Source organism: Pan troglodytes, chromosome 11 (genome assembly GCF_028858775.2).
Source record: "Pan troglodytes isolate AG18354 chromosome 11, NHGRI_mPanTro3-v2.0_pri, whole genome shotgun sequence".
NCBI lineage: Eukaryota > Metazoa > Chordata > Mammalia > Primates > Hominidae > Pan > Pan troglodytes.
In genome coordinates, this window is record NC_072409.2 from 16,620,942 (window position 1) to 16,632,213 (window position 11,272).

Genomic DNA, 11,272 nt, shown 5'->3' on the forward strand with positions numbered 1-11,272 from the left:
ACCGTTTCCATCCTCAGGCACCCTTGGCAGGGATGCTCCAGAGGGTTTCTGGGAATAAGGTGCAGAAGCAGCAGTGCATGAGGATTGGGTTCAAATCCCAGCCCTGCCAAAAGTAACCCTGGTATAAAACCATATACATATATATATATATATGGTTTTACCCATATATATATAAAACTCATATATATAACCCATATATATAAACCCATATATATATAAACCCATATATATATATACCCACACACTCATATATATATGGGTTTTACCATATATATAACCCATATATAAACCCATATATATATACACCCACACACTCATATATATATGGGTTTTACCATATATATAACCCATATATATAAACCCATATATATATACACCCACACACTCATATATATATGGGTTTTACCCATATATATAACCCATATATATGTGTGTGTGTGTGTGTATATATATATATATATATATATATATGTTGCTGGTTTTATATATATATAATATTCTACTTTGATAAAAAGTAGAATATATGTGCAAAAAGTTTGCATTGTATTTTTTTTCAAAGTAATACATGTGCCTGACTTCCAATTCAAATAGTAGTGAGGGGTTCATAATTAAAAGCATCTCCCCCTACATCATCTCTTTCCACACACCAGAATTTCCCACTGCAGATGTTTAAATTGCATCCATGTTTACTGTAGAAAATCACAAAATGCAGACAAGCAGAAAGAAAGCCAAGGCAGCACAGTGAGATCCCACTTCTCGTTTTAGAATGTCTTCTAGATGATGTTGCCGTGCTTTTTTTTTTTTCCAAATTGGCCCTCATTGTATGTTTTCTATGCATATAGCTCTAATCACATTCTACCATCAACTAAGGGAATGAAACTGACATTTGTTGAGTAAAGAGGTGCAGTGAGTGTCTAGATCCTTGCCATTCAAAGTGTGGCATCAGCACCACCAGGAAGCTTGCTAGAAATTCAGTGCCTTGGGCCCCACCCCAGGATTCGCATTTGAACAAGCTGGTGATTGGAGTGTGCATTACAGCTGGGAAGGGCTTTGCAGAGCAGAGTTACTCAAAGTTGCAACCCACAGATTGTCACAGTCCTGGACAAGACGCCTGAGCCAGAATGTAGACAGCACGCTGCTTCCTTTATAGAGGAAGACGTGCTATTATACTAAGTACTGTCAACAGCACTAAACAATGTGATTGATGAGGACCATGATTAACATTCTGGCCCAAGCGCCTTATCTTGTCAGGGACCAGGGACACACAGTTCATGGGCTTGGCACTGTCAGCCGGCCACACTTTGAGTGGCGCTGTTTAGATCACACCATTGGGAAGTAGGGGACTGGACTGGGTTTCTCGGGCCTTAGATCCTAATCTTCTCACTCTGTGTGTATCTGACCCTCCCACCCGACCATTTCACACACACACACAGATGCACATACTTGCACGGGCACACGCCCACCCTATGAGAGGCCTGGCCCAGAGCTGGTGATTAGGAAACATCTGTCTCTTGAGTCAGACCAAGGCTCCTACTCCCCTGTGTCTTTGACCATCCCAGGCCGCTGTTTACATTAAAAGTAACCCTGGTGTAAAACCCATTTTATCAGCTCCTCATATCAGGATCAAACAGAACAGCGCCCTTGTAGGACGTTTGCAGTCAAAAGAACCCAAGGCCAAGAGCTTTGATGGACTATAAGGGAGGCAAAACACAATTTCTTTGCCCAGCTCAAGTTCCCAAGGCAAAAATAGCTCTGGGATCCCAGGGTCTGTATGTAACCTGGGATCTACAAACCCTAGGCCAGGCTTCTGCCCCCAGTGCCAGAAGCAGGTAAATAATGCACAGTCACCAGGAAGATGTGGATTTCAGAGTTGACACCAGCCTAATCTAAAATGCCACGTGGTGTTCAGTCCAACCTTACTGTCACCTTTCCCAAAGAGCCCAGGGACTCCTATAGGTTTAGATCCCCGGGTTCCAGTTTTACTTGGACATTGGGAAGACTCAGACCCTTTCAGGCAGTTGAAACTTTTAACTAAGTTTTTAACAACTTAGTTAAAAAACTTGGGAGTCAGTTTGAATTTCCAGGCCACTCTTCCCTGGCTGTGTGGCCTTAGGGAGGTTACTTAACCTCTCTATCAGTTTCTTTTTTTTTTTGAGATGGAGTCTCGCTCTGTCTGTCGCCAGGCTGGAGTGCATTGGCGCGATCTTGGCTCACTGCAACCTCCGACTTCCTGGTTCAAGCGTTTCCCCTGCCTCAGCCTCCTGAGTAGCTGGGATTACAGGCATGCACCACCATACCCAGCTAGTTTTGGTATTTTTAGTAGAGACAAGGTTTCACCACATTGGCCAGGATGGTCTCCATCTCCTGACCTCGTGATCCGCCCACCTCGGCCTCCCAAAGTGCTAGGATTACAGGTGTGAGCCACCGCACCCTGCCATCAGTTTCTTAATCTGTAAGATGGGGCATAATAATATTTACCTCATAAAGGTATTGTGAGAATTAGTGGCACTGTTGGTAAAGCACCTAGCGTCAATGCACCCATTCATTCATTCACTCATTCATCTATACTGAGCACCTCTGGGCAGCACGGGAAGCGCACAGTCCAGAGAGGAGGATGGAGACCACACAAACAGACAGACACAGAGCAAGCCGCAGCCGGTGCTGCAAAGAGAAGTGCAGGAATCCTGTACTAGGGGCCGGATCTAATCTGGGGATCAGGGAAGGTTTTACTGAGTCAGTGATTTTGAGGTCAGGTCCCAAAGATAAGTAGACGCTTATAAGACAAAACCAGGGAAGAGCATTCCAGGGGTGTTGTAGGGATGACTATTTATTCTTTCCAGAATATAGTTTGGGCCAGAGAAATGATAGTTGGGTTTATTTTACTTTGGGGGGTAAAATTTACAGACAGCAAAATGCATGAGCCTTAAGGCACAATTTGAGTTTTGACAAATGCACACACCCATGTAACCAGCATCTCTGTTATCAGATAGAACTTTGCCGTCAAACCGGGTTTATCTTCATATCTTCATAACCTTGTTCCCTGATTATAAAAGTTAAGAAGCTGGGTTTTTTTGTTTTTGTTTTCTGAGATGGAGTCTCACTCTGTCACCCAGGCTGGAGTACAGTGACACGATCTCAGCTCACTGCAACCTCTGCCTCCCAGGTTCAAATGATTCTCCTGCCTTAGCCTCCTGAGTAACTGGGATTACAGGCATATGCCACCACGCCCAGTTAATTTTTGTACTTTTAGTAGAGATGAGGTTTCTCCATGTTGGCCAGGCTGGTCTCGAACTCCTGACCTCAAGTGATCCACGCACCTCGGCCTCCCAAAATGCTGGGATTATAGGCATGAGCCACTGCGCCCGGCCAGGAGCTAGGTTTTAATGGGGGCATTTCATTGTGGACATTTTACAAGGCTTTGAGCTGGATTTAAATCTTATATAACTTTCCCCAGGTCTCTCTGTGTCTCTGAGACTCAACTTCCTCATCTGCAAAATAGGGTTAACCGAACTTCCTTCACAGGTCTGTGTGAGGGATTTGGTCTGCACATGGCCATAAAATGCTCAGCTAGTGCCTGGTGGGCACAGTGGGCACTCTGTGAGTGAGTTAGCCCTGTTTAGGAGTTTCTGGAATGGAGACGGTGGTGGGGAGCGGGGCTAGCTCTTGCTGACATCCTTGTGGCTGGAGATGGGCCTTCCCAGGGCAGCGTAGGGCAGCTGTGTGCCCCCCCTCATCCAGTCTCTTTGTTCACAGGGATGTGTCTGCAGGCCTTCGTAGAAGCTTTCTTTTTCCTGGCTCAGAGGAAGTTCAAGATGCTGCCACTTCATGAGCAGGTGGCCTCACTGATTGACCTTTGCGAGTACCACCTGTCCCTGCTGGATGAAAAACGCCTGGTGTGTGGCCGGGGCATCCCGTCGGGGGGCCGGCCCCCACACCGTGGCCCTCCCCAGGAGCCCTCCCCCTCGGCCCAGCCAGCAGGGGACAACCCCCCACCCCGCACCAGCTGCGCCAATAAGCTCTCCCATCCCAGACATACCCTGTCCTGAGGGCCACTCTGTCCTCCTGGAAGACGGAAGATGAGAGCAGCTTTCAGGGCTGGAGCGCCCCAGGCATTCTGCCTGCAGAGGAATGGCAGGCAGGCTGCCGAGGGGCCCAGCTAAGGTCCCCACGAACTGTCTCTGTGTGCGGCTGAGCTGTGCTTCACCAGGCTGGCTGGTTCTCACCTGCCTTCCTCCTCGCACCTCCTGGTGATACACCCTGTTTTTGAGTCATCAGTCATTGGACATATGACATCTAAAACGTGACAGATGGCACCTTCTATTCTGGGCTCACAGGAAGCACCAACTGGGGCAAATCTGTTGTATTTGGGGCACAGGACACAATCGATCCCAAGGCCCAGAGCTGTGGAGAGGAAGCCGAGTGTTAGGATCTGCTGCCGGGGCCTCCACGCGCCCACCGGGAAAAGCCTGAGAACATCGTGTTTACTTCCTGCCGCCCATTCCAAGAGAACAAGTGGAAATATCAAGGAGGCGTCTGCGAATCTCCCATCCCAGTCATGTGCTACATGGGTGTAGTGAACAGATTAACCTCATTTAGTTCATTAGCTTGCCTGTTGCTGCAATATTTGGTTTGTTATTAATTAAGAAATAATTAATTAAGAAGTAACTAGTAACTAAGACTTCTGGAGCCTCAGAGCTGGCAGGAGCCTCAGAGATCATTTTGTTTGATTTTGTTTGACTGTGACCCCAAAGCAGGAATCCCATCTTTAGCCTCCCTGACCAGATGGTCTGAGTGGACCCCTGCATAGGTGGGGTGCTGGTCATGTGGCCAGCGTGTCCACAACAAGCACTGCCAGGGGTCCCTGCATGCCCAGCACTGTGCTGGGAGCCCTGGGTGAGGGAAGGAAATCAGACATGGATAAGAACCAGAGCAAGAGGAGTAGTGTATGTCGGACCTGGTGCCAGGGTCAGGGGAGCTCACGCTGTCTTCCATGAGACCCTTTCCTTGTCTCCATCTGTATCCCCAGGTAGCCCCCCTCTCGGAGGAAACGCCTCACAGGCAGCAGAAGGTGGCATTTTGGAAACAGCCTTGGACATGCCAATGTCCAGGGCCTATTGAAGACAGGCAGGCAGGACCTGGCAAAGCCAAGCTCTCCAGAGTGTGGTTGGATTTGGGGTTAATGTGGCCCTTTCCTGGAGGATCCCTTTAAAGGATGCTGAGGAACCTGGGAAGAGTCAGTCATCGTGCTCCAAGCGAGGTGGAGGAAAGTATTTGAGGTGCTAGTACTGTGCCTGGTGTGGTGCACTGTAGGACTCAGAAAATGCTCATAGTGCGTGGCAAGGGAGGGTCCTGGGAGGCAGAGGTGCATCCCAAACAAGCTCCTGCAGCTTTCTCCTCCTTCCTTCCAACATCCTGTCCTGACTCCTGACCCAAACTGATAAGAGCAGTTGACCTGGTTCATAACAGGTACTCAAAAGCATCTGTGGAAACAAGATACTTGAATCTGCCCTCCCCAGATATTTTTAAACCCAAAGACAAGATTGTTAATCCAAGATGTCTCCAATTGTTGGCAAGCGATTTCAGAGCAGGGGCTGCTCTGTTCATCCTTGCCTGGAGCTCCTTCCTGCCAGGAGTTCACCCTCTCAAAGAGGAAAACCTGTTTCCCCCACAGTGTGGCTGCCGCACAGCACCCCTTCCCTGCTGCTAGCAGAGCCCAAAGGCCGCTGCCCTTCCCCAGCCGAGAGGGGCCGTGGAACTGAGCCCTGCAGAGCCCACTCTGGGGTGTTCAGTGAGTGACAGCAGACTTCTGCAATCACTTTATGTTCCCAAGCAGAAGGCAGGACAGGTGGGAAGGTGGCACTGGCAGGATGTGCCTCCTGAGGTGCGTCGAGTGTTCTCTACATGGGGCGCTGTGGAGGTGTCATCGGCTCAGTTCCCCAGGTAGTAGGGCAGGTCTGTAATGCTGCTCCCCTTTCAGATGAGGAAAGGAAGGCCCAGGAGGCCATGTAGTCAGGACTTGGTCCAGGTGTGTCTGTCTTTGGCTCCTTGTCCCTGGGTGAGCATGAATTCAGCTCCAAGTAAAGACCCTGCAGCTACCCCGCTCGGGGCTGCCTGGGGTCCGTCATGGTCTGGTGGCATGGGACAAGGCAGTCAGGGCTCCTAAATGGTCCAGTGTGAGACACAATGTTTGAAGCCCCCATGCAGCTCTCCCAGTCCCCTTTGGCAGAACAAATGGATTTCCCAGAGAAAGACCAGAGTAAGCATGTCTGGGCACACTTGTCATCAGCTGGGCGCCACCAGAAGTCTTAACAAAGCTCTCACATGACACCATTTCTTGAAGTTGGTCTTCAGAAAGTACTCGCTTGCCAAAGTGGAGCGCAATGTTCAGGTCTAAAACCAACCAAGCACATTGAATATTTTGAAAAATAAAATCAAGAGGTTGAATTCCAGCCACCTTGTTTGGGGGTGATATGAAAACATCAGCTCTCCTGGTGAGGGCCTCTCCCACCCCATGCCATCATCTGGAGGCGGGCTGCTCCGCCCACCATGGCCCCTCTGTCCCGGGAGCAGCCCCCTCCTCTGCAGACAAGGCCCCGATAGCCCCACCCACCAGCAGGGCACGGAGCCTCCCTGCTGATTGTTAGGGAAATTAGGCTGTGGTTTTATGAGAGGCCAGTCCTGACAGATTGGCCCTTTTCAGTTTAACCGAAAGTATTTCGAGGCTGCTCCATTGTCAGAATGAGTGATAACTGACTCACCCCGCCTCCTCCATTCCTAATAAGAAGCCCCACTGTGTTTACCCCTTTGGTAATCGGCCACTCGTTTTATTGGATGTAATTGAAACGATAGCAAAAGCAGATGGTTCCTTCCTCCGAGAAGATAGGAAGCAGAGCCGGGAGTCTGGCTGGCCCAGAGGCACGGCACACATAGCTGGGCAGCCCCTGTGCTTTGCTGCAGGATAAGCCCCATCCCTGCAAACGCCCTCAGGATCCATCTCCAGCGTCTTCTCCCTCCCCCTCTCTTGCCCCTTCCCGCTCCTACTGCCGCCTGTCTCTCCCCACCCTCAATGCACACACAGTCCTCTCCCTAGTCTGCTGGCTGAGTTCCTGGAGAGCTGGGCACTCCGGGGGCTTGGAATGAACGGGTAAGAAGATCAGGCTCAGCCTGTGCTCAGTTTGGGGGTTCACATCCAAGTATGACAAGTTAGTGGGACCAATCTGGGGAGGGAAGCATCAAGAGAACAGGACAGACCCACAGAACTGGGCCCACCTACCCTTTCTTTGGGTGTGCCCCGGGGCAGCCTCCTTGTTCCTGCCTTGCTGACACTGCCTGCTTCCTTCCTTCCAGCCTCCTAGGGGGACGGTCTCAGCGTTTCTGTTGTTAGGGGCAGGAGCTTTGTCCTCACGGCCTGGCCAAAATGGAGCCTGCAATAGGTGCTTATACTTATAAAGACCTGCTAGATTCAGTGCAGCTGTTAGCAAGTGCTGGTCCCAACAGACCCCTCCCAGTGGGCAGAGGCAGGGCCTCCAGGACAGCAGCATCCATCCCTAAAACAAACCACCTGGATTTCTCTTACTTCTCCTCCCAGCCTCTGTCCACTCCCCCAAACTCTGACACGGTCTCTCGCCTAGGCTTCCGCTGCCTCCCTGCCTCTCACCCCTCCACCCTACCCTCCATCTCCATAGGTCTGGAAGGAACTTGGAGAGCCACAGAGCTGACGTCCAGTCACCTATTGAAAGCAGCCCTTATCGGCACCCTTCCTTTTTCCATCCTAAGGCCCGCACCTGACCCCTGCACCTCAGGACCAGGCTCTGCAGCCTCCCTGAGCCCCTGTCCGACCCCTGCTCCCAGGACTGTATCTGTTGTCATGAGACAGGAGGAGGTTGTGCTATTTCCCACCACCCTTGTCTTGCTGGCCCCTCTGCCTGGAATGGCCTTCCTCTGCCCAGTGGCAAACAGACTTTCAAGGTTCAGTTCCAGTGTCCCCGCTGCAATCCCCCAAACAGAGTGAGTGGTTCCTTCCAACTACTTCCAAGAACTGGAAAGTTCCTGTCTTGTCGCGCGCACTGTGGGACCACAGCATTGGTTCCCACCCAGCTGTGAGTTCCTGCAGGGTCAGGCATGTGCTGGGTCCACGTTGGCACAGAGCAGGGGCCAGCAGGTGCTTGCTGTGAAGAGGAACGTTTAGCAGACCCCGGGAGAGGAGACAGTGTTACCACACTTGCTCTCCACTTTGCCTGCGGGTGCCTTTAAGAAGCATAGATTTCTAAACCTTGCCAAGCCGATCCGCTGAACACCTCTACATTCCCGGCTGCTTTGTTGGCTCCCTGGGACACGGCAGCTGTCCTGTGTCCGTAAACAGATAATAGCTCCTCCGACTCTAGGTGTCTCTCCATGGCCCTTTGTGGCCAGGCCTGGGCTGCGTACCCATGGGCACCCCCTCCCATTCAATCTCACAGATAGGACGCCAGGCTGGACAGTCCTCACCAACACCCCTCCAGCCAGCTAGCCAGCCTTCTTTCAACTCTGCATTGCCCTGAGTTTGTGTGGGGTTGTTGAGTTCCCAGCAGGTCCTCCGGATGTGCATGTAGGTAGTCAGGGGAATGGAGTGGGAGGATAGGAGCCCAGACACTTGAAATGGTGTTCCATGCCTTTCTAGACCCCAGGCCCTTTCCTGCATGATTTTATCAGCACATGCTCAATCCTTCACAGTTTACAAAGCACTTCTAGACCCATCCAACCCCACCAAGGATGAGGATCACTGGCACTCTGTTTTCCCAGGCGGGGAAGTGGCTTCCAGGAGGCTTAGTGACTGACCAAGGTCTCGAGGTCTTGTGCTGGTGAAGTGCAGAGCCAGGATCCACCTGAGGCCCCCGGCTGGCTCCAGATCCCACACTCCTTCCTCGGCACTTCCTCGGTTCTGCACGGTGCCTCAGCACTCCCCAAAACATCCCATTTTGCAGGTGTGGAAACCCACGTCCCGCAGAGGCTGGGTGTTTGCTCCACTCAGTTCTGGGGACTTAGCTTGAGGCTCTCTGATCTGTTCTCCTGCCGAGCACCCCAGGAAGGGCTCCAGGTCTCCCAGCCACTTAGTGAGAGTGGCAAGTCCTGTCTCACTTGATCTTTGGGAGCATAAGACGAGATCACAGAAAATGTCATCAATGTGAAAGTGTTTTGTAAACCAAGGCGCTGCTCAAACGTAGTGTTATCTTCAGCCTGGCTACTGGCTTCCTACAAAGTGTGAAGGGATGAAGGTAAAAGCTCTTTCTTGAATAATGTTATCCATCAAGACAGATGAAACCACACTGGTCAGCTCCTCCTGCCCTCCCCCCCACCCCCCACCTCCCCTTCATTCCCAGATGTTTAAAGACATTCGTAGGCTGAGAAATGATTCCTGCTGCTCCTCTGACACCCGGAATGTGCCTTGTGATTGGCAGAGTGTCCCTCCAGAATAGCTTAATTTTTTCCCCATTTCTTGACTAATGTCCTCTACTCCTTGGCCCTGTAATTGAGAATTGGGCTTGCAATGGCCAGCACACGAGCATCTTCCCTGAAAGCTCAGAAATGATGGCTCTCCCGGCAGGGAGCTGGCATTCCCCATGGCTGAGAGCGCTGTCCTCCTCGCATGGAGGGATCATTCACCACCGTGTGTATTAACCTGAAATCCACCTCACCTTGATGGATATTTTTGCCAATCTCCCATTTGGTTTGATGAATGTGAGAGAAATTTTCCCCTATGGCATATGAATTTCTCCCTCACAAAATAAGTCTAAATTTTTTTCTGTTCCTGGAGATGAAGGAGCTCTGCAGAATAGGCCACGTCTTCATTTACCTTTATCTCTAGTAGCCAAAAGTCTTGATTTTTATATAACTGGAAAAACCACGCAGCATAATGCTTATACACACACACACGCACATGCATGCACACACACGCACGCACACACGATGCACACATATGCACACGCACGCACACACGTACACATGCACACACGCATGTGCGTGCACACGCCACACACACACATGCACACACATACACAATGCACACACATGCATACATGCACACATGCACACGCATGCACACACGCACGCACGCACACACACGTGCGCACACACACACTGAGCACCGTTGAGCTTTGGTAGAAAATGGCAAAATTACGATGTTTTTCTCATTTCTGGTGATTGGCTTCCGAGTGTTATTTAGAGAGCGGAGTGGAGAGGGCTCTTTGCAGCCCTGCGGTAGTGTCTTGTGCTCACCAAGAGGCTCACGGGAAACATGTCCTCCAACATGAAGGTGTTTGCTAAGATTCCAACCAGGACCCAGTCTTGGGCCACAGAACACTGTCTGCTCCCCCAAGCCCCTCGCAGACCGCAGGGATATTTTCCCTTCAGAACCTGTTGCATCAGAATGGGGAAAGCGAGGGCTGAGAATCCCAGAAGAGGCCGTGAACTGTTCTGGAAAAGCGAGGGCTTTGCAGTCAGACCTTCATATGCACTTTGTTCTATCTGTTGCGCTCTCCCTAAATGACCACGGGCCAGTGACTTTACCTCTCTGATCCCTGCTCCTTGCCTAGATAGTGGGGATCACGTCGTAATGTATGTAAAGAACCGGGTGCGGGACTTGGCACCTGGGAAGTGTCTTAATACATGTCTGTCGAGAAAAGGAAGGGTCTCGACGTGCGGAAACAAGACGGATGCCAGGAAATACGTCTGCCCACCTCCACGCCCCTGACAGCGGAGGCTCCTGGGGGTCTGGTGAGAGGCCCCACGTGCTCCAGCCCCCTCCGCTCTGTGCTGAGCTCTGCCTTTAAGAGACTGCAGCTCCTGCCTCTTAAAAGCCTTTCAAAATTCTTTATTAAATTTTCATGGCGCATAAAGTCAAGGTTCTGTTACTTGGCCTCAGTTGTCTTGGCAACTTCATAAAACGCAATAATAAAACGAAGCTGAGTGTTGCTAAACACAGGCTCATCGTATAAACGACTGCGAAGTATTGACAGTTTGTTCTGCATAATTTTTGACAGCAAATCCACCGGGGTGGACAATACTTGTTCACTTGGGGTCAGTTGTTGAGAAAAAAACACCTTTTAATTTTTTTTCTCCCTTAAAGCTTAGTATTTGCCTGGGAAGCTAAATATTGCCTCAAGGAAACTGTGAGATCCTGGGGGAGGTAGAGGGAGGGGTTTGGAAAATCTTTCAACCATTGATCTGCTGGGGACAGTTTCCCGTATGGAGGGAGGGATCTGTCCCTAGAGTTTGGTGAGAGACTCTGTGGCTG

General features: G+C 50.6%; 1 protein-coding gene across 7 annotated transcripts in view; it reads left to right on the top strand.

Annotated features, from left to right (window-relative positions):
• Nucleotides 1-10,955, top strand: part of TTLL11 (tubulin tyrosine ligase like 11) — a 278,099-nt gene extending 267,144 nt beyond the window's left edge. For 6 of the 7 annotated variants that reach the window (XM_054658398.2, XM_016961590.4, XM_063787531.1 and 3 more), the window contains one exon: nucleotides 3,754-10,955. In XM_054658398.2, coding sequence (XP_054514373.1) covers nucleotides 3,754-4,046 — 293 coding nt within the window. In that variant the 3' untranslated portion in view covers nucleotides 4,047-10,955. The remainder of the gene's footprint in view (nucleotides 1-3,753) is intronic. The other variant, XM_016961591.4, reaches the window with a different exon arrangement.
• Nucleotides 10,956-11,272: the final 317 nt, after the last annotated feature.